This window comes from Ruditapes philippinarum, unplaced genomic scaffold (genome assembly GCF_026571515.1).
Source record: "Ruditapes philippinarum isolate M1 unplaced genomic scaffold, ASM2657151v2 ctg5455_1_1_1_1, whole genome shotgun sequence".
NCBI lineage: Eukaryota > Metazoa > Mollusca > Bivalvia > Venerida > Veneridae > Ruditapes > Ruditapes philippinarum.
Window position 1 is genome coordinate 106,759 of NW_026866065.1, and position 25,008 is coordinate 131,766.

The window sequence follows — 25,008 nt, forward strand, 5'->3', positions numbered from 1 at the left end:
TTAATTATTTTATGAATTAGTCGAAACCCACAAAGAAAAAACAGCAAAGTTTACAAATATCTATGATCCTTAGAATTCCTATCAGAAATTGAACTTAAACACAAGTAAATGTTTTTCCTCCTACTTTGACAAAAAAACATAACCTTTAAAATCTATGAATTATTTACCTTGGATTAGCAGGAAACTAAGAACCGGAGTGTCTGTGTCTAACAACAGTGTCATACCAGCAGGAATTATGATAAATTCTCCTGCTTGAGGCAGTGAACTTCCTCCCCATGTATATAGTGATGACCATACATCTATATAGCTAAAGTCCGCATCACCAGAGGTTGCCTTGAATTAGAAAGAAAAACAAGGAACTTGGTTAAAATTAAAAAAAATTCAAAAATTAATGCTGTCAAGATAAGCAAACACTCACAAATATGCGATATAAGAGAAACATTATTGCTTATATTTTGCACTTCTTATGTATAACATTTTTACTATCACCAATAGAAGTTGTATGATAATATAAGATAATAACGAGTGGCAATTTTTTATATCAAAACATTGATACAATGACGCTTTTAGCAAGCTAAGGGAAGGTAAACTCGTGATGTCTTCCGCGTCTCTGAGAAATAGCCCACAGGAGCATGTTAACACTTGTATGACAGCAAACTTAGAAAAATCACACACACCATTACGTTTAAAACAGGCCGTGAAATCCAATCTCCGCCATAAAAAGCAAATAGAATAGTAATTATACCTCATCAGCAATGCCATTTCCGGAGATTTGAACCTCTATCTTGGTATCAATTGAACCGGGATGTGGCCCTGTCGTGCACACTATCTGTGTTGATGTCACTGACGTAGCTACACATTCGACTGCATTAATCATAACTTCAACATTGCCAATAACAGACCTGGTAGAAATGTACATAAACCTTTTTTGTGATTCATTTAAAATTTATTATTGTATACCATGCAAATGTGTTGAAGCTAATTTGTTATCAACGACTTCATTTATTATAACATTTTCATTTTTCAAAATATTTTAATCGAAATCATAACTGTTTTTTATATCGGCATACTATTTCACTTATAGACTCAACTGGCAAACGTACAAACAATATTAGCTAATACTCGTACATACAATAAATGACAACTGATATAGAAAATTGATTTTGTTCTATAAAGAAATTGTAACAATTTCCCATACAATTATTTTTTAACCGATTATTTACTAAAATATCCTTACATTTTGAAGTTCATAAACGTTTACAAAACACGAAATTCAATGCCAATTTTATTTACCTGACATTAAAGTCTGATTCACAATATGTATATACACAGCGGAATTAATAATGACTTTTAGAATTTACATAATATTTACCAGAAATAAGGACTTACCCAAAGCCTGTTCCGGTTACAGTAATGGACGTTCCTCCACCGGTGCCGCCTCGTGTGGGTGTAACATTAGAAACAGTTGGTGTTAAAGCAGCATTGTACGTGTAAGAGCCAGGCAATGTTTTTGTAAGGCCATTAAGGATTACAGCAACATCGCATGTGCCGGCTGTAAAAAAGACCATACTAGAGATAATTTGAATTAAAATAAATTGATTTTGGAGTATCGATATAGGTTAAAGAATGGTAAATAAGCTATGAAATCATTATATAAATATATGTTAACTCGAAACAAGTTCAATGTATAAATTTTATCAAACCAAACTATTTACCTGTTTTCATATTTCTGTGAAGTATCAAATGGAGAAACAAATATCAACAAGAAAAATTAAAAAATATTAAGTTAAGGTAGTATTATTGCATTTACTAACCAGCATTTGCGGGAGTTTTACATGTATACGCAGTTGATGTAGATCCGACCTGGACACATGGTTGGCCACATACTGTTACAGTTGCCGTGTCATCAAACCCTGTTCCAGACACCACAACTGTTTGTCCTCCGGCAGTACCGCCTGTTGATATTGAATCGAAATAACATTACTATCTATATTTCAAAAGGAAAATTTAGAACTGAAAATGCACCATTCAATAATGATATTAACATTTTAATAAATCAGTTTTGTTTCCTCAGTTAATTTGATCAATGGGTACGGTGACAATATATACTAAATCAATCAGAACGTTTTTACACACTTAACTATAAACAATACACTAACCTTCAACTGGAGAAACACTACTGATCGATAACTGATATTCAAACTGCTGGTCAGTATTTGAACGCCCTTTCCCTTCCACAAGAACAGACACCGGAACAGAGCCGGTAGCATGATTTCCAAGGGTACACTGAATTTGATTGCTTGAACTTGAGATGACCGAACATTCAACATCATCTAAGGTAACGTTTACAGCACCACCATCTAGGTTTGATCCGGAGATAGTTAATGTTTGACCTGACAATCCTGATACTGGATTAATGGATGTAACGGTTGGTGTTGATCCAGCACTATAACTGTACGACGAAGAAGTGTAGGAAACTCCGTTAGAAGAAACTGCAACTGTTACTGAACCAGCTGCATGGGGCTGTGTCTTACAAGTCACCTCTGCAAGTGTAGTTGAACTGATCTCACACGTTGCACCATCGATAGAAACTGTAGTATCATTATCAACAAAACCATTTCCTTGAACTGTTACAACTGTTTCACCATGAATACTTCCCGATGAAGGTACAATTGCAGAGATGGTAGGAGTTCCGTAAATCTTTAGACTACCTGATGCTTTACCATAGTCTTTTACTTTCACAATCACGTCATTATCACCTGCTGGTATGTTATCAATACGAGCTGTGAGAGTGGTATCATTGGCTGTTAGAACTGTTGCTGAGGATCCACCAATTATGACCTCTAATTCTGTTTTATCAGTTCCAAGCGATGTTCCTGTTATAGTTACTGTAGTAGAGCTTGACATACTGTCCGGATTTATTGCAGTCACTGATGGTGTCCACAGGGAAGCATAAGAAAATCGGCATGTCATGGTTGACGTCTGGCATTCTGCAGGTAAGGGATTTCCATTTATGTATGCATGCACTTCAATGTCATTCTCGCCCTGTGAGGATGCTGGACTCTCACAGATGATTTCAGAGTATGAGCTCTCAACAATGTCACATGTTGATGTACCAATGTATACAAGTGGAGAATCGCCAAAACCAAAACCAGTTATTGTTACACGTGCACCACCAGCTAGAGAACCAGATGTTGGTGTTATTGATTCGATATTTGGAATTAGACCAAATCCTGTGTCTTCTTCAGATGCTATAGAAATAAGTGCGTGACCACGATTACCAACTCTCATATTCAACGGATACAAAACTCCAAGCTCTGGCTCATCAGATTTTGCAAATTTACATTGAACTTCTGTATCACTTGATGATGTTACCTCACAGTCATAGTCACCAAATTTTACTTCATTTTGACAATCTTTCCCTGACAATCCTTCGCCAGATATTGTTACCGTCGTTTGAACTGTACCATTATTGACGTCAATGGATGTGACTATAGGCGTGCTGCATGTCCAGAAGGCAAAGTTAAATTTATTTTGATCACCACCACTTGGTTGACTGTCAGAACAAAGATCTTTCGCTGTTATTACCGATTTACAGTTAGATGCATCAACAGGATTATTCGCACCTAAGAAAGAAATGATAATAAGGGTTGAAAATAACATGAAGTAGATAAATACAGAATCCCTAAAGAAAGCCCAACACGGCAAAATTGAAAATGTTGCAGGCTCGGTTTGATTGAGCCTGTTCATGGACGATATTGGAAAGTGCAAGTTACCGTCCACGCCCCCTAGCACCGGCTTAAGCAGAATTCAACATTTAAACGTGAAAGAGTAAAATTTTGAATTTAGAAACACCCGCAGATGTGTTCATACGGCGGTTATCATGGAACCTTCAATGTGGCACTTCCGTGCCATTCCATGAAAAGCGGCGTATGGTCCCCAAGTAATAAAAAGCGTGTGCCCTAAACGAGAAAACAATGGGCGGAACTAAATAAAATGGAATTTTGAAAGGGGATCAGAGGTTATGAAGCCTGCGTATCACAGATAAGACGTCAAAAGACAAATTTAAAAAGCAGGCAACATATCCTAAGGGTGATTCAACATTATTCAAGTAGGAATATAGGAACCACCCAACTAGAAAATGCCGAAAAGTTGAAACTAGAAATAACACAAGCACAACAATAATTTCGTGCTGAACGATCTTCAAGGATCGAAAATATAACACCATTGATTAAATGTACGGGGAGACTTTTTACAGCCGCCACACGGCAGGGAAGATGTGTGAAAACTTTTAATTAAATTGAGTATATTGCACCGGTTTGTTAAAATACTTACTACCTTTGTACAGTTTTGCTCATATTGAAGTTATGAGTCCATTTGAAGAAGCAAGGGAATCGATTAAATAATATTTTACCGAGAGTTTAAGCATTGAAATGAACATTTGACTTTAAACAGATATTCGTACCTCCAACACTATGTAGGGCTTCAATATCACCAACTTTAACCATAATTTCTTCCAGTCTTGATTCTGCATTTCCTACTTCGACAGTACCAGCATACTGTTTGATATTGAAAGGATCTACGAAGCCACTCCATATATAGTACACGCCAGTGTCTGTAAACCGCTTAGTATATTGACCTGATGTAGATAAAAATGAATATAAGAGTATAGGTTTCTGCTTTGATATGACAAAAAGAAGAAGGAATGTTCAATATTTAAAGAAGCTAGCAAACTAAATGTTTCAATCAAATTAGGATATATATTCGTAACACATATCTGTCCATGCCATGCCTGAGGTCTGTAAATGGCTTGAAACCTAGGTAATTAGAGTTTGACCTTGTAAACTATTGTCATATCTTTTTACAACAAGGAAAATTGTTGTCCAGAGTTATTTTGTAGTGTTTATTAATTCTTTGTCAATCTTATCGAGTAAGTTCTCTTGTGTTGAATATTATATATTAAGTTATAGAGTATCCTTTCTTCAGACGACTGAACTCGAATTGTTTAATACATTTCATATTTTTAATAAATTTACAAGCTGTTCGTTTGATATTCCAACAAAAAAGCATACCATTTTTAGTAGGTGTTCCACTGTTGAACCCTCCTATCTTAGCTGAAGTTGCACTTGGGCTATCAATCTCGATAATAGCATGAGCAACTTCTTTTACAAAATCAGGAGTTTCCCATGTCCATGTCAATGAATCACCAGCGTTGATTTTGATGTAAGGCTTATCGAAAGCATAATACAGACCAAATTCTGCAAAACAATAATTGCTAAGTATGATCTGTCTTGACGTCAAACAATTTAAATCAATGGAAATGGTTTTATATATATATATATATATATATAACTATGACGATGTTAGACACAAATATAAAATATCCAAATACATGTAATCTAAGCTCACATATGATTAAAGCATTTTATTTCAAATTACCTTGAGATGTTCCCTTGTTGGTAACATGATGTGTCTTAGCCGCATCAGTAATTTCACACACTATCTGTGTATCTGTAACAGTCTCAGTCAAGCAATTAACTTCACCTATTTTTACATCAATTAGAGTTTCGTTGTTACCAAATCCTGTTCCAGTAATAGTCAATTTCGTTCCACCCAATAAAGAGCCTTGCAGAGGAAACACGTTTGTAATACTGAGGTCGACAGTGACCGTTGGTATATCTCCAGACCTAGAAAACAATCATATTTATTAAGATATGTAGACTTGAATATTATGAATATTAGTCTTACTGACATAATACAGAATCACTAATTTGAACGAAAAAAGGAGAAATGTTTGTTATTATAGACGCATTTATGTTCAACCAATAGCTATATTTGATTCTAAAAAACAACACAAACCCATCGGTTGCGACTCCGTTACTGGTCTCTACTTTAAGTTCATGTGTACCAGCAGGAACATCTGTTACGTCAACTTCAATCTGGGAATCTGTCCATGAAGCTACAGTTCCTACTACTTTGCCTAAATACACGTTGCCTTGTGTTGAAGTGAACGATGAACCTGCGATGGTGAGTCGCCCTCCTAACATGAAATAGGGAGAAGGATTAGCCTTGAAATGTGAGATACAGAATTATAAAGGAAGATCAGTATTGTAATAAATGACACTGCATTTCTATATCAAGTTTCATAGGATTATCAGCAACGGGTTACACATCAGAAATTGGACAAATTACTTAGAAAACCACTACGACTAGTTTGAAAAGACAACATGTGGCAGTAAGGAGTAGAAAAACTTATAAATAAATAAAAGTTATAAATAATCAATCACTGTCCTTTAATTCCTATAAGTTTAAATAAGTATTCAATATGCAATTGAATAACACATGCCACCCTAGAAGCATTATGCTGTAAACTAACCAATTAATTGTTACTTCCATACAGAAGTCATGATAAAATTTCATCTGTTCATTTTTAAACTTTTCTTTTGAATAGTAAATGTATTGCCTTCCTTTTTCAGGTTTAACAAAAGCTTTTCCAAATAATGTTGAATTTTAAATACTTTTTTAACAGATGATAGAACAAGGTTTGTATGGATGGTAACATTCAAAACAGCAGTCACAAATAATGAAGTCTTACCAAGCACTCCTAGAGTAGATGGAGTAACGCTAGTAACAGTTGCAGTCAGGGAGGAATCGTACGTATAAGAGGAAAATGTCAATGTTGTAGTCCCTTGTTCAACAACAACATTATGTGTCCCATCAGTTTTCTGAATAAGAATTTGAATTGTAAAACTAGACGGTGCCGAATTCCTAAATCATGCAAAACAAGCCAGAAAGATGTTACATGGCAATTTTTTTTATCTTTATTGTATGACAAATACATATTGTATAAAATACACTTTTAATTATAAAATTCACATTGTTTATTAAAAGGAACATGACATTAAGGCAATACAGTATATTCTTGCCATTTGTGTTTCAGTTTGCACTTATCGATATCAGAACTAGACAGGAAGGCTTCCATAGGTTTATACTAATAAATTGTCAAAAATCGGACACATACTACAGTGTACAATATTCTTAAAAACCCAGTTACCATAATGACTATTCAATGACTGCAAAAAGTTAAATCTTTATACTTAAATCAACAATGTCGCACATATACCATGACGGTAAAGACTTACTTACATTTTATTAAATAGAGAATAAGAATTCTTACCATCGGAGGAACAGTACACTGAATCTGATCTGGTTGTATTTTTATTACTTTACATGGTGCTGAGTTGATAGTAACTAAAGCACCAGTTTTAAAACCATAGCCGGATATTGTCAAGGTAACTCCTCCTGGAAAAGTGATGGTCAATTATTGATATCTAATAAGCAGCAAAAAGCCCCGGTAAAAATGAATATACCAGATGGACATCTTATAGGAAATTGAATAAGAACAAGGAATAAGAAAGAATAAAAAGGCATAACGGTATCTGGTATAACAATATCAAGTTCCGGAAGGCCACTCCTTACCTAATCCCTACATAAAAACATAACACAGTAAGAAAAACTTATCTGTATAAAACATTGTCTGAATTAAAGTGTAAAAAGTCATATGTTTTCAACAAAAAACATTGTTTGAATTATATTATGAAAAAAGAATATTTCCAAAATGCTTGTATGAAATAAATTAGGTAACTAATTGCCTTGCAAGCGAAGGACAGAATCATTGCTAAACGGATAAAACCTTATTTATTTAAAATATCAGTATGATATTTTCTTCCGTTAACATTTTATTCTGTATGCATGCTTCTGTACAATATTCAAGTGTGTAAATAAAAACTATTCCGAGAATCGACCATGAGATTATGGAGTCAATAAAATTTTATTGTTTATAAATTTTATAGAAATATTTCATAAGATATCACATGATAACCCTTTAAACATACATACCTCCAAGACTGCCTGTTGATGGTGAAATACCAGAAATATCAGCGGTGTATTCAAACATTACATCTCCATTGGTGTGTTTGGCATTACCTTTCCCATTAACAGTGACAATAACTTTAGCTTGACCTACTGGACCATTCCCAACGTCACATGTGATACTTGTTGCTGTTGAGTCGGTAACTGTACAAGCGACGCCTCCGATGGTTACATTATTCATGGTTTTGTCTGTGCTAAAGCCAGTTCCAGTTATATCGATGGATGTACTCAACGCAGATGTTCCTGTTGAAAAGAGAAAATTCAGTTGTCAACATTTGAAATTCATTTCTATACAATTCCTGTTATATTTTATAAGGGTCTTTCCTTATATGTCATATGAATAATTAACAATTTAGTGACTGTAGCAAAAAAAAAACGTCTTGACCCGGATCGACTTGCTTAACCTTACAATACCTCACGATAATGCATTTTTCATGGACATCGTTATTTATCTCAAATAGTTACCTTGTAACGAAAGGTACAACCAAGTATAACTTTAAACCAAAGCCTAAAGAGAGTGTGCTTTATTAATACGAAAATAAAATTATCTATAGCATTACGCAAGTACCTGTAGATGGCGACACTGCAGTGACAGTAGGTGTAACAGAGGACTTCCATTCAAAGGAGCAGTCTCCAGAACAAGCTGTTGGCACATCATTGATGTACAATCGAGTTTGAGGTTTGTTGTGTACAGTGGTAGTCATATCACCAGTCAAAGGTGAATAGAATAAACCGCCATCTACAGAGGTTGAAATACTGGCTGAAGGGTTAATGCCATCCAATTGTGAGCCAGTTACCTAGAATGAAAATAAGTGCAATGAGGATTGTTTTAAAGATTACTATTAAAAAATCATAATTAATATTCTAAGATTTACAAGAAATAAGTATGGTATGGCATGGTATTCAAAGATTTTATCGCTGTCTATTTAGACCCAGAGACAGATCACTGACATCAATTGGTAAACAGTGTCTCGATTACAATTGTACACGGTGTAGCAATGACAATCTTGGTATCGCAATCATCACAGTAGACGGTACGATGTCTCGATGACAATCCTAGTCGGTATCTCAATGTCAACCGTGTATGATATCTCGTTCAAAAACCTTAGCCATTTGTACATGGTGATAATGATAAGCGTAGACGAAGTCTCAAAAACAATGGTAGACGGTGTATCGATGACAACCCAATGTCAACCAAAGACGCGTTTTTGACGGTATTTGATTGACAAGACGGTTTCGCGATGACAAGGAATTTAGCACTGTGACTGATTGAAATAGAAGAAATAATCCTTCTGTTTTGTTAGGTTATTTTCAATATTGCGTTCCTTTGCACGTTTTAAATGTATTAGAATATCATAACAACTAACCAAATATTTATGTTACACTTTATCCTCTAATAACAATAAGAAAAGAACAATACTCACTTCCATTTCTGGTTGATCTCCAGGGAGTGTGAGGAAAGTAACTTTCATGTCAAAATTAGCACAGTTCCCTTCCTTTTCAACAGACAAGGATCCTATACTGTTCAAGGTTGAAAGTACCTTGTTGAAGTCTTTGGCCTCCAGGGACACGTTAAGTCCTTAAAATGTAAATTTACAAAGTCTTAATCTAATTCAGCTCCGAATAATTGTTATGTTAACATGAAATATATACTTTCATTAACAGATATAAGAGAGAATGCTATATGTATATAAATTAGCTCTACCAAAAAAAGACCCGCAAAAAACAAGAAAAAAAAACAACAACAACAAGAACATATAACAGACGCTTAACGTATTCGCTTCCATAACAATTTTAAATAAATGCTCATTGTTACAATCACAAGAAAATTATGCCTAATTCGAGTTCGATACCAACATAAGTAAATGCGAAACTTTAAACAAACGTAAGCAATTTTCACATAAATAATTGAATTCGTGTTTAAAACTTATATCCAATGATCTAAGGAATTTACGATAAAAAAGATGAAAATACAATGTAAATGGCATAAAAAAACACAATGATTGTGATATTTTTATTGAGATGCAAATAAAGAAAAAAATATAAATGTACAAAAATGTGTACAAAATTAAAAGAAGAATGAAATGTTAAATTACCAGTTTTAGTTTTGCCGTTGAACTTTACGTCCAGCATTCCAGTAACAGGCGGTGACGCTTCTTCCGATCTCGTGACTTCAATGTTTCCTTTCCCATTATACAGTGTGGAGGTTAATGAGCGACTTGGGGAAGAGGCCTGTCCCGATGTCACCTACAATTTATTTTTCAAAGATTAAAAGATAGTATGGAAGAACTTACAATTTTGATAAAAGTATTACAAACACCGTAGTAATTTAAATACATTTATTCAAGGTCGAAACATGTTATCCCAACTTTCCTTAGCATTTCGAATGTTAAGATTGAAAATGTTCGGTTGTAATAACACAGAGGAAACCAAACAGAGTTCCAACAATCTGTTACAGGTTCGAATAACAAGTTGATTTCTCTAATGCAATAATCCACACGTATGTGAAAGATTTCTCTGATATTTGGAACTACCGTTTTTTCGCGGCTGTGCGTTCGGATCCCGACAGAGATTTCTGATTTTTTCCCGTGAGGAAGCTTTCCAAATAACAGAAAAACAATATTTCCTCAAACAACAACAAAATAAACGGCAAAAATAAAACATATATTATTTAATGTTTAAGTTTGTGCTTCAGTGTTTACTAAACCTATAATAGTTTAAACAATTACCAATTATATCTTTATATTTTACTTCATGTTCTCGTCCGCAGGAAATTTTATATACGGCGACAACGTGAAAACTTAAATTTTAAGTGTAACAAAAACAAATTTACCCTTCCGTTTGCTAATTCAAAAAGCGGGAATTTATTCCCACAGTCAAACGGTTTCAACGTTACTTCATACACTGCACCAGAAATACTTCTGACTGACACTTCATTGATCAAGGCATCGTTAGGAAGAGTGGGGCGTCTACGCCTTAGGTTAACCTCTGCGGAAGAAAACACATAATTGCATAACTTTATATTTCAATCCTGCAGTTATAAACAGACAATATGATCAGCATTCAAATAAACAGAGACTAAGTTTATAAAATTGCGAGAACAGAACGTTGTTAAAACAAAATTTGTCTTAAACGACAAAGCCGTTGTAGTTAAGGGACTCTATCAGCAACAAATCATTATACTAATTTGAATGCCCAGTTAAAATTGGTCGTACTTAGGGCATTTGAGTCATCGCACACTAAAGCAGACTTCAGGACATTTCCATCACATGATGGTTCAACAAATTAATCAAGCAAAAACAATATCTTGCTATAAAATTCATAATACATTGTCAATTTCAGTTAATATCCTTTTATTCTTTTGTTTGATACTCTAAGATGTAACATTTAAAGACAATTTTATTATACTCAAACGATATGATTAACCACTTTTGCCATATCAGTAGCACTACACAAATATCAAAGTGGGACTGTAAAACTTTGTTGAGAATTAAATACGACTTAAACCGGTGCTAGAGTACGTGAGATCAGATGTAACACTTTCATTTTCTCTCATGAACAGCTTCAATTAATTTTAAACCTTGATTCTTTTCTTGTCTTCGTCGCGCTTTTGGAATTTTTCCTTTTATAGAGTTTTAACAAAATTTAATATTTTCAACGTAGAACTTACCATTATCTTCGGTAGTTATTTTCTGGCCAATCACTACAGAGTCAACATATCCCGACTGGTCTCCATTAAGACTGAACACTCTAATTTCATCTATTCTATGCTCTGTATCAGTAGACGTAATCTTCTTGACCTCGTCATAGATGTTAATACACGTATAGAACCATGTTTCAGACCTGAAGATATTGATAAAATGATGAGTAAGTTAAAGTCAGAAAATGATAAAAATGATTCTTTAGAAAGTGAAAACTTATGTTTTAATATGTTCTAACGTTTTAATTTATCAATGGACTTATAGCATGTTAGATAAATATTACCTGCAGAAAGTATCGCTGAGTGTGATAAAAGTAGAAAACTGTAAATGTACTATAAATATATCTTCTTAATGTAAAAATACAAAATAGCAAAAGAAGGTTCAGCGCTATATGGCCAATGGGTAAATGTTGGAAATTATGAAAGGCCGTCAGATAAAAATGGGTTTTCAGAAATCAAAAAATCAAAGGGCAGGTCACTGCGTTCATATTGGGCGATTATATTGTTGATAACTTACTCGGTGTCGGAATCTGTTTTGAAATCGTGTCGGAAGAAATGCCACTTAGATTCTCTGGCGCCAGTTGTTGCTGATTTGAATGAGAAGCTAAGGCCAATATATTCACGAATAAATCCTTTGTAAGCGAAACACAACTGAAACATAAAAAAGATTTAACTGTCAGGTGACAAACACAAAAAAATCTGATAATGGGAATTAACAGCGTATGTTACAGAGTACTTCACTAAAAATGTTTTTATAAGTATAAGAACAAATTCTGAACAGTAATTAACCAGATGAATGCAATAACTTTAAAAGAATTACCATGCTGAACTGGGATAGCATTATCCCGAGGTCTTTTTCCTTTTTCTTGAAAATACGGAATGGATCCTTCAAAGCGTATCTTCCACAGAAAGGTTCTGTGTCTTTAACCATCGTGCCTGTAAACTCATCTGATCCGACTTCAAAACTTTGGTAGTACTTGGCAGTCCTTGGTGAAAATACCTCCGGACATTTTGCTTCAAACATGCCGTCTATAGCTTTCTCAAGCTGCAATATTTCATAAAGACCTTTCTATAACAGATTTGTTTAGATATGATTTAAAATATCAAGTGTATTGTTTGACTTAGTACCTCCCTCATATCATGTCCTCTGTCAGTTTTATTAAGTTAAAACCTGTTTGGTTTCCATTATTTAAAGTTCTACTTTAAAACTGATTAATTATTAAGAAATGTATTAACTACAGTCATTGTTTGCTGCCAAACATGACATGATCACAAGTATAAATACCAGTCTAGTCGTAACAATCTAATTATTACTTTACACTACTAACAAATCAAACCAGTAAATCATAAACAGCTTAACAAATAAAAATGTAGCACAAAATAGCATAAATGCATTAGTTAACTGCTTGGTAACGATTAAATTAAAACGAGATAGAAGAAGACTTACACTAGCGGCTGTTAGAGTTGATAAAGAGAATGGTTCTGAGACTAAGCCAGCTAGTGACAGTGACACTGTGTCATGATCAGGCGCGCCGGCGGTATCTTCGGACACTTTTCCTGCGGACTCTGGTTCAACAGTAAAACGTGGAAAGTCACCTGAAAACGAATTAAATTCAAAAATATCTGTCAATATTGCTTTAAAAATAATATATCAGTGTACATTTCCTGTTTAAATGGTATAAATAAGTACCCAAAAATTAAACTGTGTAAATATTGCAAAAAATGAAAATTACAAATTAACAAACAATTTGATTCTTTTGATAAATGCAATCGAACATGTTTGTCTGCTGTTTAAAAGGTAAATAAAGCGATTGAAACTATTTAGAAATGTGATGTGTAAATATCAAAATAATAACACCGTAAGACACATATGCTAAAAAAATAATACAAAATAATAACCTCGTTTTGAATCAAATGTAATCTTATAAGTTGGCGTGGCAACTGCTTGTCGGACAACGGTGACTGATTCTTCACTTCCAAATATTGGCAGACTGTTAATAGCATCCTTTATATCAGTCTCGGCCATGTTGGTGGTCAGAGGTTCTGTTTGTAAAGAAATAAAATTATCTTTAAAATCATTGTTATAAATATGTTGAATTTAGGATATCATGTAACATGTAAATTGATCATTGCCTTTAGCACTTTTGACAAGCAATTTGTTTCCTATTTACATATATACAAGTTATGGTTTATGAAACAATAATGAACATGACTGTATAGAATGAATAAACAAAACGACGAATAGCAATAGATTTCAATGAATCTTTTTATCCCAGACTGAAAGGAGAGCTTAAAACGCTTTTGAACAACTTTCGATTCCTGCAAGTACTGGTGTCACATGCAATAAGCATAACTGTTGCAGTTAATACATAAGAAATACGTTAATCACCAAAAAGATGCTAATATCCATTCTCTGCCACAAAACGATAAGAACAATTCATTTTAAGAAGATATTACTATTTTTTTTGTTTAATCATATCAATTAATTAAATAAAATAAACGGTATATTTTCACCTGTATAAACTCCGTATAACCCGAGCCTGAACTCTCCGCCTGTGCTGACTACCAGAGTTTGACTCTCAAAACCGGCAGCTTTAAGCGAAAAATCTTCAAACTCGATTTGCTACAATGGAAACAAGAACTCTAGGGTAAGGGTTTATGATTTTTCATTTGCCTAGCAATATCGATTTTGAAGATATTCAATTCATATCGACAACATGATTCCGTACTTTTCGGCGATATTAACCTTATTTTGATAACTGATATAATATGTAATTAAGAATGATCTCAAGGTTTTTAAATTACAACACACAAGTAACATAAGATTTCTATTTTAAAAAGAAAACCTAACTTTAAAAGTTTGTTCAGTTCACATCTTTGATGGGGACAGTATAAAGGTAAACTAACCAATACATTTGTTGTATTCCAAATTGAAATAAAGAAATAAAGAAGCACCTACAGTTGCAGAAAGAATAGTAAATGTATCAAATTCTATATGATATGAGCCTATACATTTTAGACTTTAGAGCAATCACATATAACTGCAAGCACCAGACAGGGGGTAAAAGACGTAACTAAGCACGAACTACCAACCTGTATATCAAATTTCACGTCAGATGAAATGGTGATAATCTGCTGTTCCTGTTTAGCGTTACCAGTATAGGCACTGGTGAAAGTGGTGTTGAAAAATTTCGCCTTCAGGTGGGCGAATGAGTCCCCGTAGTTTTCATAATGCACTACCTGGATAAGGTACCTGAAACATTGTAATGGTATGGTTATTGCATTTGTCATAACCTCGTGAAAGATCGGTAAATTTCGTCAGTGTCCTTGGCGTTTTTTTATATTTGATAATCGTTGCCATGACTTTAAGTAAGCGACTGATTGTTATGTTTCGGCTTTTAAGAATGGATAGATACGAAGTTACCGAAATTAAAAAAGCAATTACTGAATGCAATACCATTACATATATTGTGTTATATCTGACAAAGTGCAAACTCCATTGATTGATTCACTTATTGTATTTGAAATACCATCTAATTTTATTACAAAGGGACAACTAGTGCTTTAATTCTTTCTCTGTGTCGATACATACTAATGGGGTTTAAGCAAATTTAATATAAGATGACACAAACAACTGTTGAATAATCATACATTACTTTCAAAAACCCATCTAAGCACTAGATATGAAAATATGTATTATACATATTGTAACTGATACAATGTTGTTTTGTGTGCTTGCAATGAAAACTGAAATAACCCAGTTCACAATGACTTCATTATAATAACGATATGTTTACCTTTTGTTACTGTCAAGGTTCATTCTGTCCGATGTCGCCCAAGCTCTCTCTGATGATACTACCCCTGTCTGCAAATTAAGCAGTTAGAAATTTGAAATTATGTAAAATAGCTACGAAGAATATATCTAAAATTTACTTCTTTCAATAATTTAATCTTTTCTTTTCAGGAATTTAAATAAGTAATGACCAAATGTACGTTGAATCAATATTACTCTCTTCAGAGACATCTTTGTTCACAATTTCAAAGGACTTCAAATAAATACTTTGACATACTTACTCCGTCAACAAACAATTTGGCGCCATCGTCTGCTAACAAATGAAACTCGTACACTCCGGTATGAGGAGGAGTAAAATATGTCGTCATTTTACTGACGTAGCCGTCCATTGTATTGTTGACGTCATAGAAATATGTCTCGTCCAGGACATCGGCGTTATAGCCAGCTGATGAACTGGTCAGTGAAAGGATGCTGTCCAGACTACTCATGTCCTTGCTGGTTGATGTCCAGTACTCATAGCTGACTCCTCGGTTACCAGGGAAACTCGAACCGCTTGTGCCAGGGTCTGCAGCCACCTCACAAGACACATACTCGTCTACCATAACCTCTTTTACCTTACATTCCTCATCTATAACATAGTAAAGTGAAGTTACATAAAACACTTAAATTGTTTCAAAACCAGCCAGAAAAAACCCCAAACAAGATAACTGCAATATCCGTATACAATACGAAAAGAACTTATTGCATGTTGCTTAAAATGACCGTGCATTATTCATCATTTAATTAAGTACTATTTTTCAATGTGTATAAGTTTCAATAGACACAAAATTATCTTATTCTTGTGCAAATGGTCTCAATAGGGAAAACAAGTACGACAATGACAATAACACTCCAACCACCCCAAAACAAAAACAAAACAACAACAACAACAACAAAAACAACAACAACAATAAACATCCGGTAGTTACCTCCAATGAAAGCCTTAGGTGGTGTATAAGGTTTTCTGTCATCAAAGTAATTGCCGTAGATTGTGAGGATCAAACCTCCCTCCAAGCTGCCCTCAGCTTGACTGATTCTGGTAATATCTGAAATAATTTATTTGGAGATTTAAAGTCGTTTGTTCTTTTTGAACATTATGTATCTTTTGACTCGGTAGCCATTTTTCTTTAATTATATCAAAGGTGGGAATGATCGTCAGTACCAAAGGGCTCGACGTGTAAATAAAGCATATAGAAATGGCTTGCTAAGAGGCGAAAGAAAGGTCCGTTGATGAAATGGTACGGAGTATGCCCTAATTCTACATAATTAAAAAGTTAGCGGTATTATTTAGGTGAAATTAACTATACATATTTATTGTACAGTATTACTTTCAAAGGCGTTTAATATTCGGAATCAAGTGACCTGATTAAATATGATCTGGAGCGCTTTTGAATAAATATTATCTTCTATTAGTTAAAAATAAAGATAAATTGTTATGCATGTACCTGTGTATGTTTGAAACATGTGTATATTATCATTGTATGACACACGGTAGAGTTCAGGATCTGGATTTGATCTGTAAAATAATATGAAATATATGTACTTCATATCAACAAGTAATAAATCATAGAAACATAATACACGGTCATAAGTATATAATATTACTTTATATAATGTAATTAAGATTTGTTGATTTATTAAGTAAGTTCGTTAATAATTGTGAAATCATATGGAAATAGTTTAAATAATACTAATTTAGCTTATTGATACACTCGAATACGTTCTTGGAACAAACTAGTAGTAAGCAATAAGTGTAAAGATTTTGCTCACGTAAACAACGGCTTGCCCCTGACGGGGATTAAACCCACGGGGCCAGCAATCCTTAGATTACTAGTCCGATACGTTAACCTTTCGGCCACATCGCTATACGTACCATATGAAAATAAAACTTAACTTGTACCAGTACAATTACCATTCATTTTCTTAATAAAGGAAACAAATATTTTTGTACCGGACAAAAAAGCTTTGCTTTATTATAGATACTTGCGCATTATCATATAGGTCGCTGTCGACAACGCAACGCCACCAAATCAAATCAGCCACCATATATATTGCATAGTATTTAAGTCTAGATGATTAAAGCAAATACATACAAAAGTTTGAGACTTAAGAAATATGCTCACCGTCCGTATGGAGATTCAAGGATGAAACTTGCATTGAAGAATCCTGAAACAAAGAAATGAAATTGTCACTTAGGGAAATATATAACATACTTTATTTTAATAATTCTTTACAGCACGTCATTAAAAAAAAATCTTATGTGCAAATAAACAACAATATTTGGCAAAGGAAACTATTAAGATATGCACGACATTCACGTGGATATTAATACGGTAATAACTTACCAACAGATGTTCCCTTCGTTTTGCACGTCATCGAACCGTGATCAGTTTCTTCATTATCAAGTGCGAGGCCGAAACTGAAAAATATATATTAGGAACTTTAAAAATAGTTTTATTCACGGGACTGGCAGATTATATATGAGACAAACCTTTCGTATATATATAAAGTGTACAGTATATTAACACCGGATAGAAAAGGATATAGATATTTAAATAACATCTTTGAGAAAAGATTGTATATAGCATCCGATCCATTTCAATATGGTCATGAGCTGTGTAACAACAATCTATCATTAAAGATCAAATGAGAAATCAAAATATAATTTAATTCACATTATACAGAGACCAACTGTCAACAGGAACAATCAGATATTTATTTTCTTATATTACAACTCACTATTTTCAAATGTTTATTTCCCATAGGTCAATGGGAGCTATTCTTACTGTTAATTCAAATGTACCATGTGACTAACAATTTTGTACAGTAACTGTTACATAGGTAACAGTTCTTTAGTATGTTCATGAGGACTAATGATAAATTACAACATCCCTTACGCACCCTAGCACCGGCTTGAGCGGTACTCAATTCTTAACACTTAAAAATGCTGGATTCAATGATCCCGGAGGACCAGAAAAAACAGTGTTCCAATGAAGCACACGCCTCGGGAAATAGTATCATCCTCTAACGACTACGCCCGATCAAATCAGCACTCCAGGAAATATCACCATACGACCCCCACACCAACACATATACATTCACACAAAAGACTAAACAAATATGTAATGAAACTTAACACAGGTACACAGTACATGTGAGAAATATTATCATAAACTTACAACTTGTCGTTTTCTTTCAAGCCACAGTCTTGAGGTCCAGCATACAATCTGAAAGAAAGAGATTTTGTTCTTCTAAATGAATAAAAATATAATCATATCTTCAAAGCAGTAAATCAGGTACAGAATACACGATGAACCAACGCTAAACAATATTAATTTTCAGTGCCCAATAAACGCGGACAGGACATAAAAATCTAGTAATAAGTTACAATTGTGAAGTTATTATGAAATTAATAAGTTACAATTGTGAAGTTATTATGAAATTCGACAACATTAAAATATCAAAGTTCCAGGCTTTCCTTTTCATGAATATGGTTGGATTAAAAATGATTTCATCCTTTCTTTTTCCATACCAAACGTCTTTCAAGTTATTACGTTTATGACTTGTATTGCTAAGTGGCTATGGACATTTTAATACTAATCACCAGCCCTTCGCTGCTTTGGGTTCGATTTTGAATTAATACAAAAATTGGGACATAGAATATTTATCCACTCGTAAAGCTGGAGTGTCGCAGCATAATCTTTTTACTTCAGCTCGGACCCATCAAAAAGAATAATTGAGCCGCTTCACGACAAAACCAACATAGTGCGTTTGCGACCAGTATGGATCCAGACCAGTCTGCGCCTCCGCGCAGTCTGATCAGGATCCATGCTGTTCGCTATCAGTTTCTCTACTTGTTATAGGGTTTTTTTTAAGCGAACATCATGGATCCTGATCAGACTGCGCGGAGGTGCAGGCTGGTCTAGATCCATGCTGGTCGAAAACCCATTATGTTGGTTTTGTCATGACGCGGCTCATTTGCAAATTACAGTAGATATCTTTGAAGAGACTAAGTTATCAGTTTTTGGAGGCATAAACGAAGTTACTAAAACATGAATAACAAACGCAATTGGACACACTGTCAATGACCGAATTGGAAATGGTTCATGTATTATTTTGTTATTTTATAATTTGTGAAATTGTTAGTAACACTTGCGTGATTTATCGTTTCGTGAATAGAAAAAATATTTTCAGTCGAATTTTATACCATTGAAATGATTTTTTTTAACAAATTTTGTCATCATTTTAATTTTACTGGTTTTATATCGATATATCAAAGTTATTTTCATAGTTTGCTCATATTTCAAGTCCATATGTATTGATAATGCGCATTTAAGGCTTCTATCCGATTATTAAATATATATACGGTCAGATGCAATGATATATCTCGTTTAAAGATCCTGTATGTTGTAATTGAGGTTGTATACCACACTTTAGTGAAATTATGTATATGTATATAATTATGCTTATAAAGCAATTTTCAAACATCGGAGAATATGTAAAATATGTACTGCAAATATTTGTACATATTGTATGTAATCATTAAGATATATGCATTCATTTCTTATTGAAAAATTTGACTTGGACTTTATTGAAAATAAAATTTTATTACCTCCCTTTATTTACATGAAATGTTGAATTCGGTAATATCTTTATAATTAATGCTTTTTGGAACTTACAAAATTGAAAAAAAATTAATTTGAGCATCATATTTATGATGCAAAACCAAAAAAAAATTGTGTTACAGGATCTTTAAAAACCACGGTTTCAATGTATCTAACAATAATTTTGCAATACAATATTTTGTTAACTGTTACTTTATGAAGGTTATGGTATTCGTGAAATGATTATCTTAAAACTATCAACATATATTGAATGTATACAAGTATCTAGTACCAAACACATGCCCATAAACTAATAACTCTTATAATGAAGAAATCATAATTATCCTGTTAAAAAAGACAGTTCCAACACTGAACCACAAGACAATTTCACTAATTTTACAATCTACTAGATCTAATATAAGCAAATCTTTAACCAAACATACATTGATGCATGCGGCAAATGAAAAACATTCTTATGATGACAGTGGCGTGTTTAGAAGAACCAACAAAGTGTCAGATATAACTGCTGAACAAATTATACATTTTTGTATATTGTTTGTGTCAACTAGTTGCATATTTGGTATGTTGCCCAGTTGTTGATTTGGAACAGTCAACTAACAGTTATCGTTGTAGTCAAAATGGGTTACCAGTGGTTCATAGCCTGGTCAAATAGCACTGATAGTGCAGGATGGCCTGGCTCTACTGTTGGTCAAGATTAAACACTATCAGTTGCAGGAAAGTAAAGGTCAAACTCATGTATATTAAGATCAACTAAAATATGAAAAAGGGATACATTGTAATTACTAGGAAGCATTCGCAGTAAAACAACAATATTACATGAAAAATTGTATAAGATACAAGATAAACCATAACGGAAGACACAGGCAAAAATATCTTAGATAATTTAATGGAACAGCCTAACATTCCGTCAGTATTACTTGATTAAACAAAATCAGCGAAACTTGGTTTATGCAATATTCGTAAAGTTGGAAGTTAACTTATCTATGTTCAATTCAAGGAATGGTACTGACCACTATCAAATACGCCAAGAAAAGCTTTGTCATTTATGATTAGTATATATAGGAAAATCAAATTGGCGAAAAATCTTTGGATTAGACTCTTTTGCGTCACTCCTTTTATAAATTTTGGCAAAAACACTAACTAGATTTGAGACATAAGTAGACAGTAAAGTTAATGCTCTTAATACATTTAAAAATAGGTTTTAATCTGTCCGGGATAATTTGGTTACAAAACCAGATTTAGTGTTTAATTACTTCACGGGGCACCAGGTCATATTCTATAGCTGTTTGTATATGTAAAATGTACTTAGTTTCTGACCATAAAGGTACAGAACATCTTTAGCATACCTCAGTAGTTTCTCTGTTTTCCCGTTCGTTGCAGCGACCATGTTACTGCCATATCTGTCACTGATAATATTTCCAGTCAGCGTCACAAATGTACCTTGACGAGATAAAAAAAACAATGAAAGAGGTTTAACCAAAGCCAAAAAAGAACTCACTTTCACGTTTCAAAAGAAATTTTGGTAAATGAAATTTTAAATGTTCAAAATTGTTCTGTTTTGATTTCTTTATCATTTCAGGTTTTAATTATTCTTGTTCTCTAAAAACTCTTCATTAGCTTAATTACGAATTGCAGTAAGTCGATTTCAAATGTGTTTGTTTTTGTCGTGGGATCATGCCATGAGGCTTCTTTCGCGTCTTTATCTATGTGGATGAGTATTCACTAAAACGAAGGTCAAGACAATTTAATTCTTATGTATGCCATATGAGCAGTGTCACGACAAAACCAACATAATGGGTTTGCGACCAGCATGGATCCAGACCAGCCTGCGCATCCGCGCAGTCTGATCAGGAACCATGCTGTTCGCTTACATACTCTATAACAAGTAGAAAAACTGATAGCGAACAGCATGGATCCTGATCAGACTGCGCGGATGCGCAGGCTGGTCTGGATCCATGCTGGTCGCAAACCCATTATGTTGGTTTTGTCGTGACGCGGCTCAAATGTAGTTTAACGTCATGTCATGAGAAGCCAACCAAAGATTAATACTTTACAAGTTTACATGTGTTTCAGGCATCAAACAAGGTAATATTGTCCCTCAAAATTTCATTAAGTTGAGACTCTCACAATATCGTTCCAAACGAAATGTTCATCTTACTTATCAAAGTGTATGCTCTCATTTGCAGGTTTTTTTTCTCTTGTTTTTTGTTTGTTTTTTTTTACAATCATTTTAGGAAAAATAAGATAGTTCATACCAGGTTTTCCAGATTGTGTCGACATTTCTTCAATGGTAGGCGTGTTTCTGGCCCTTGGCTAAAAATACAAAATAAAATAGCAATACATTATAATGACTTAAATCGTACAAAATGCAGATAATATACTTTGTATGAGTTTACGGGTCTTAAAATATTTCATAAGATATAGCTTAATACCATTTAAATATGATTAATATTTTTTCTTGAGAATAGTTGCTAATCAGTAAATTTTGCTTCAGAATAGGGTTAATGATATCATCAACATTGAACCATCAGTTAAACTGATTTACTGCACTCGTTGACAAAAATATAACCTTATTAATAATATTTCCATAGTTCAAAATTGATTTAGCCCCCTTTTCTCGCTACCTTTAAGTGCTGTGTCTGTAATCATTACTCTTGATTTATTTGTTTTCTAATTAAAAGTAAAAGCAATATGGATTCTGAAGTTTCAACTATCTTTCTATTCTTTTGTTCTGTCCGTACTGTATTTATATAAAGTTATAGGACCTGGAATCTGTCCAATATAGGTGCTGATCGTAACACATTTATATAACCTAGAATTCTGTATAATAAAAGGTACAAACGATCACCGATATTATATGAAATGGGAAAATAAAAGGACGGCCGAAGTGTTACCTTGTTTTACATCATTTAAATTTTAACTCAATATTGAAATGAGAATTAAACAACGCCGATAGAAGATTTCAAACAAAATGAGTCCAAATGAGTCGTAAGCCTTCTCTCAGACCTATATTTTTGTCACAATTAACTAATTATTATTTAATTCAAATTTCTCGTTGCCATTTTTAGATGATACAAAAAGGGCCTTGGCCACAACACAAAAATGGCGTCCCTCACATTTTTATATATGGACGGTATTTAAATATTATAATTAATCTCTTGCACGGTCACACTACAAGGAATTGTCTAAGAACACTATTACATATCTATGTAAGACAATGATCTTTTGCTCTATGCAGTTTGGGCATGCGCGATAGAATACTTCATTCGACCGATTTTGCAAGACAAACGACCACGTTGCAGAAAGATCTTTGTAGCTGTTCTAAATAAAAAGTAATTTTTAAGAACCTATAACAAGACACCAAGAAATCAAAAGCATGTGATAAAAAATGGGTTCAATTGACTTTTAACAAATGAATCTAAATACTTATTTTTATCCTATATTTTTCATGTTTTATATGGAAAAGCTGCTATTATAAAATTAGATATTTTTACACCAAAACATACATATGGTACTATACCTTGTATGTGCATTTAGATCCTTTTGGGTTACCGTTACAGAGATCGGCATCTTCAACCACTATACCATCAACTTTAACTTTCACATAGTGATCCTCTTCCAACATACCTCTGTTAATTTAAAATATAAAAACAATGAGTAAATATACGTAAAAAGAACATTTCTATTTCAGTTATAAACATGATTCTTTGTATCAGGAAGACCGTTGTTTCTTCAATTCACCCTGTATTATCTGGACTAGAAAGCTACCATGCTTGTTTTAAGTTACTAAGAAATTAAAATACCAGACAATCAATCTCATTGTAGACTTCGAAACAGAAACAACACAATGCTTTTTAAATGCTTATGCAAATCATTTATACTCTTGAACAAGTCGTAAGATTAGTGGTATCTGGAACATTTCTTCGAAAGTTAGATTTAAAAAAGGAAACCTGACTTCAATATTGTTGGCTTTTCACTGTTTTATTTAAAATTAAAGCCGTGGATTATTTTATCCATGTCAAGAACTAACTAGAGTCGGGAATTTCAGGACCAAAGCAACATAATTGCATTTAATCTGCATCAATCGTGAACATGTGATGCATTAAACAATTGCTTGTTGCGCAACGGCAACATAACTATTATGCGAACGTTTCTTTTTTAAAAATATTTTATAAGCAATCAATCTCTAAAAGAAATCATTGGATGGAAACTTGCATTTCTGATTAAATACTTCTTTTATTGAGTTTATGTTCAGGATTTGATTTTCAGTAGTCAGTATACAATATGCATTAATTTCTAACCAATGAAATACCTCAGATCTGACTTTTCACTGAGTCAATTTTTTATAACCTTGAATCCTGGTGTTTTTTTATTTGAACATTCAATCGGAACGGATATGGAGAGAAATGCTTTTCGAAAGGGTCGGTTTTATGGCGTTATGCCTTATATATATAAATAATAAGAATTTGTATGAGCGACAACAGGCATATTATATAAAACAAAACATTTTGGGGTGTAAACTGATTTGGTTTCTGTGAAAAATCCTTAAACTCCCACGAGTATCCGCAAAAGATTCACAAAACAAGAAACTTTGTTCCCGACTTTGGGGATCGTCATTGACTAAATGGCCGCAAGAACCCTAAAAAAAAAAACAACATAGAATTACATATCTTACAATTTTTTTATTTGAATTATCTATACAAAATTGCACTTTTGTTATACATTGTGATATTTATACTCTATTCTATTTTGTTAACGTCACATGTATCTGTCAGATATATTAAGTATGCAAATGACTTATGTACCAGTTGTAAGACTAACCCACCTACGACATTTGACCTTCGGGTTTTTCAATCCCCTGTTATACCGGAATCCAAACCCTACTAGACAGCCAAGTGGCAATACTACAATTTTCGCTA

At 33.5% G+C, this 25,008-nt stretch overlaps 1 protein-coding gene across 3 annotated transcripts in view; it reads right to left on the reverse strand.

The window, feature by feature from the left end:
* The window catches only part of LOC132731149 (fibrocystin-L-like), a 44,356-nt gene extending 20,644 nt beyond the window's left edge, over positions 1-23,712 (reverse strand). For all 3 annotated transcript variants that reach the window (XM_060717276.1, XM_060717275.1, XM_060717273.1), the window contains exons 1-33: positions 23,610-23,712; positions 22,345-22,402; positions 21,436-21,529; positions 18,644-18,691; positions 17,810-17,883; positions 17,588-17,630; positions 16,910-16,980; positions 16,394-16,510; positions 15,707-16,053; positions 15,430-15,497; positions 14,726-14,885; positions 14,147-14,255; positions 13,532-13,675; positions 13,080-13,228; positions 12,453-12,677; positions 12,150-12,283; positions 11,603-11,775; positions 10,766-10,920; positions 10,029-10,179; positions 9,357-9,511; positions 8,501-8,729; positions 7,900-8,175; positions 7,178-7,302; positions 6,596-6,725; positions 5,860-6,040; positions 5,440-5,687; positions 5,073-5,258; positions 4,466-4,639; positions 2,160-3,626; positions 1,815-1,955; positions 1,390-1,552; positions 746-902; positions 168-333 (exon numbers count right to left, since the gene is read on the reverse strand). In XM_060717276.1, the coding sequence (XP_060573259.1) occupies positions 168-333; positions 746-902; positions 1,390-1,552; positions 1,815-1,955; positions 2,160-3,626; positions 4,466-4,639; positions 5,073-5,258; positions 5,440-5,687; positions 5,860-6,040; positions 6,596-6,725; positions 7,178-7,302; positions 7,900-8,175; positions 8,501-8,729; positions 9,357-9,511; positions 10,029-10,179; positions 10,766-10,920; positions 11,603-11,775; positions 12,150-12,283; positions 12,453-12,677; positions 13,080-13,228; positions 13,532-13,675; positions 14,147-14,255; positions 14,726-14,885; positions 15,430-15,497; positions 15,707-16,053; positions 16,394-16,510; positions 16,910-16,980; positions 17,588-17,630; positions 17,810-17,883; positions 18,644-18,691; positions 21,436-21,529; positions 22,345-22,369 (6,085 nt within the window). In that variant the 5' untranslated portion in view covers positions 22,370-22,402; positions 23,610-23,712. The remainder of the gene's footprint in view (positions 1-167; positions 334-745; positions 903-1,389; positions 1,553-1,814; positions 1,956-2,159; positions 3,627-4,465; positions 4,640-5,072; positions 5,259-5,439; positions 5,688-5,859; positions 6,041-6,595; positions 6,726-7,177; positions 7,303-7,899; positions 8,176-8,500; positions 8,730-9,356; positions 9,512-10,028; positions 10,180-10,765; positions 10,921-11,602; positions 11,776-12,149; positions 12,284-12,452; positions 12,678-13,079; positions 13,229-13,531; positions 13,676-14,146; positions 14,256-14,725; positions 14,886-15,429; positions 15,498-15,706; positions 16,054-16,393; positions 16,511-16,909; positions 16,981-17,587; positions 17,631-17,809; positions 17,884-18,643; positions 18,692-21,435; positions 21,530-22,344; positions 22,403-23,609) is intronic.
* Between the last annotated feature and the right edge of the window lie 1,296 nt (positions 23,713-25,008).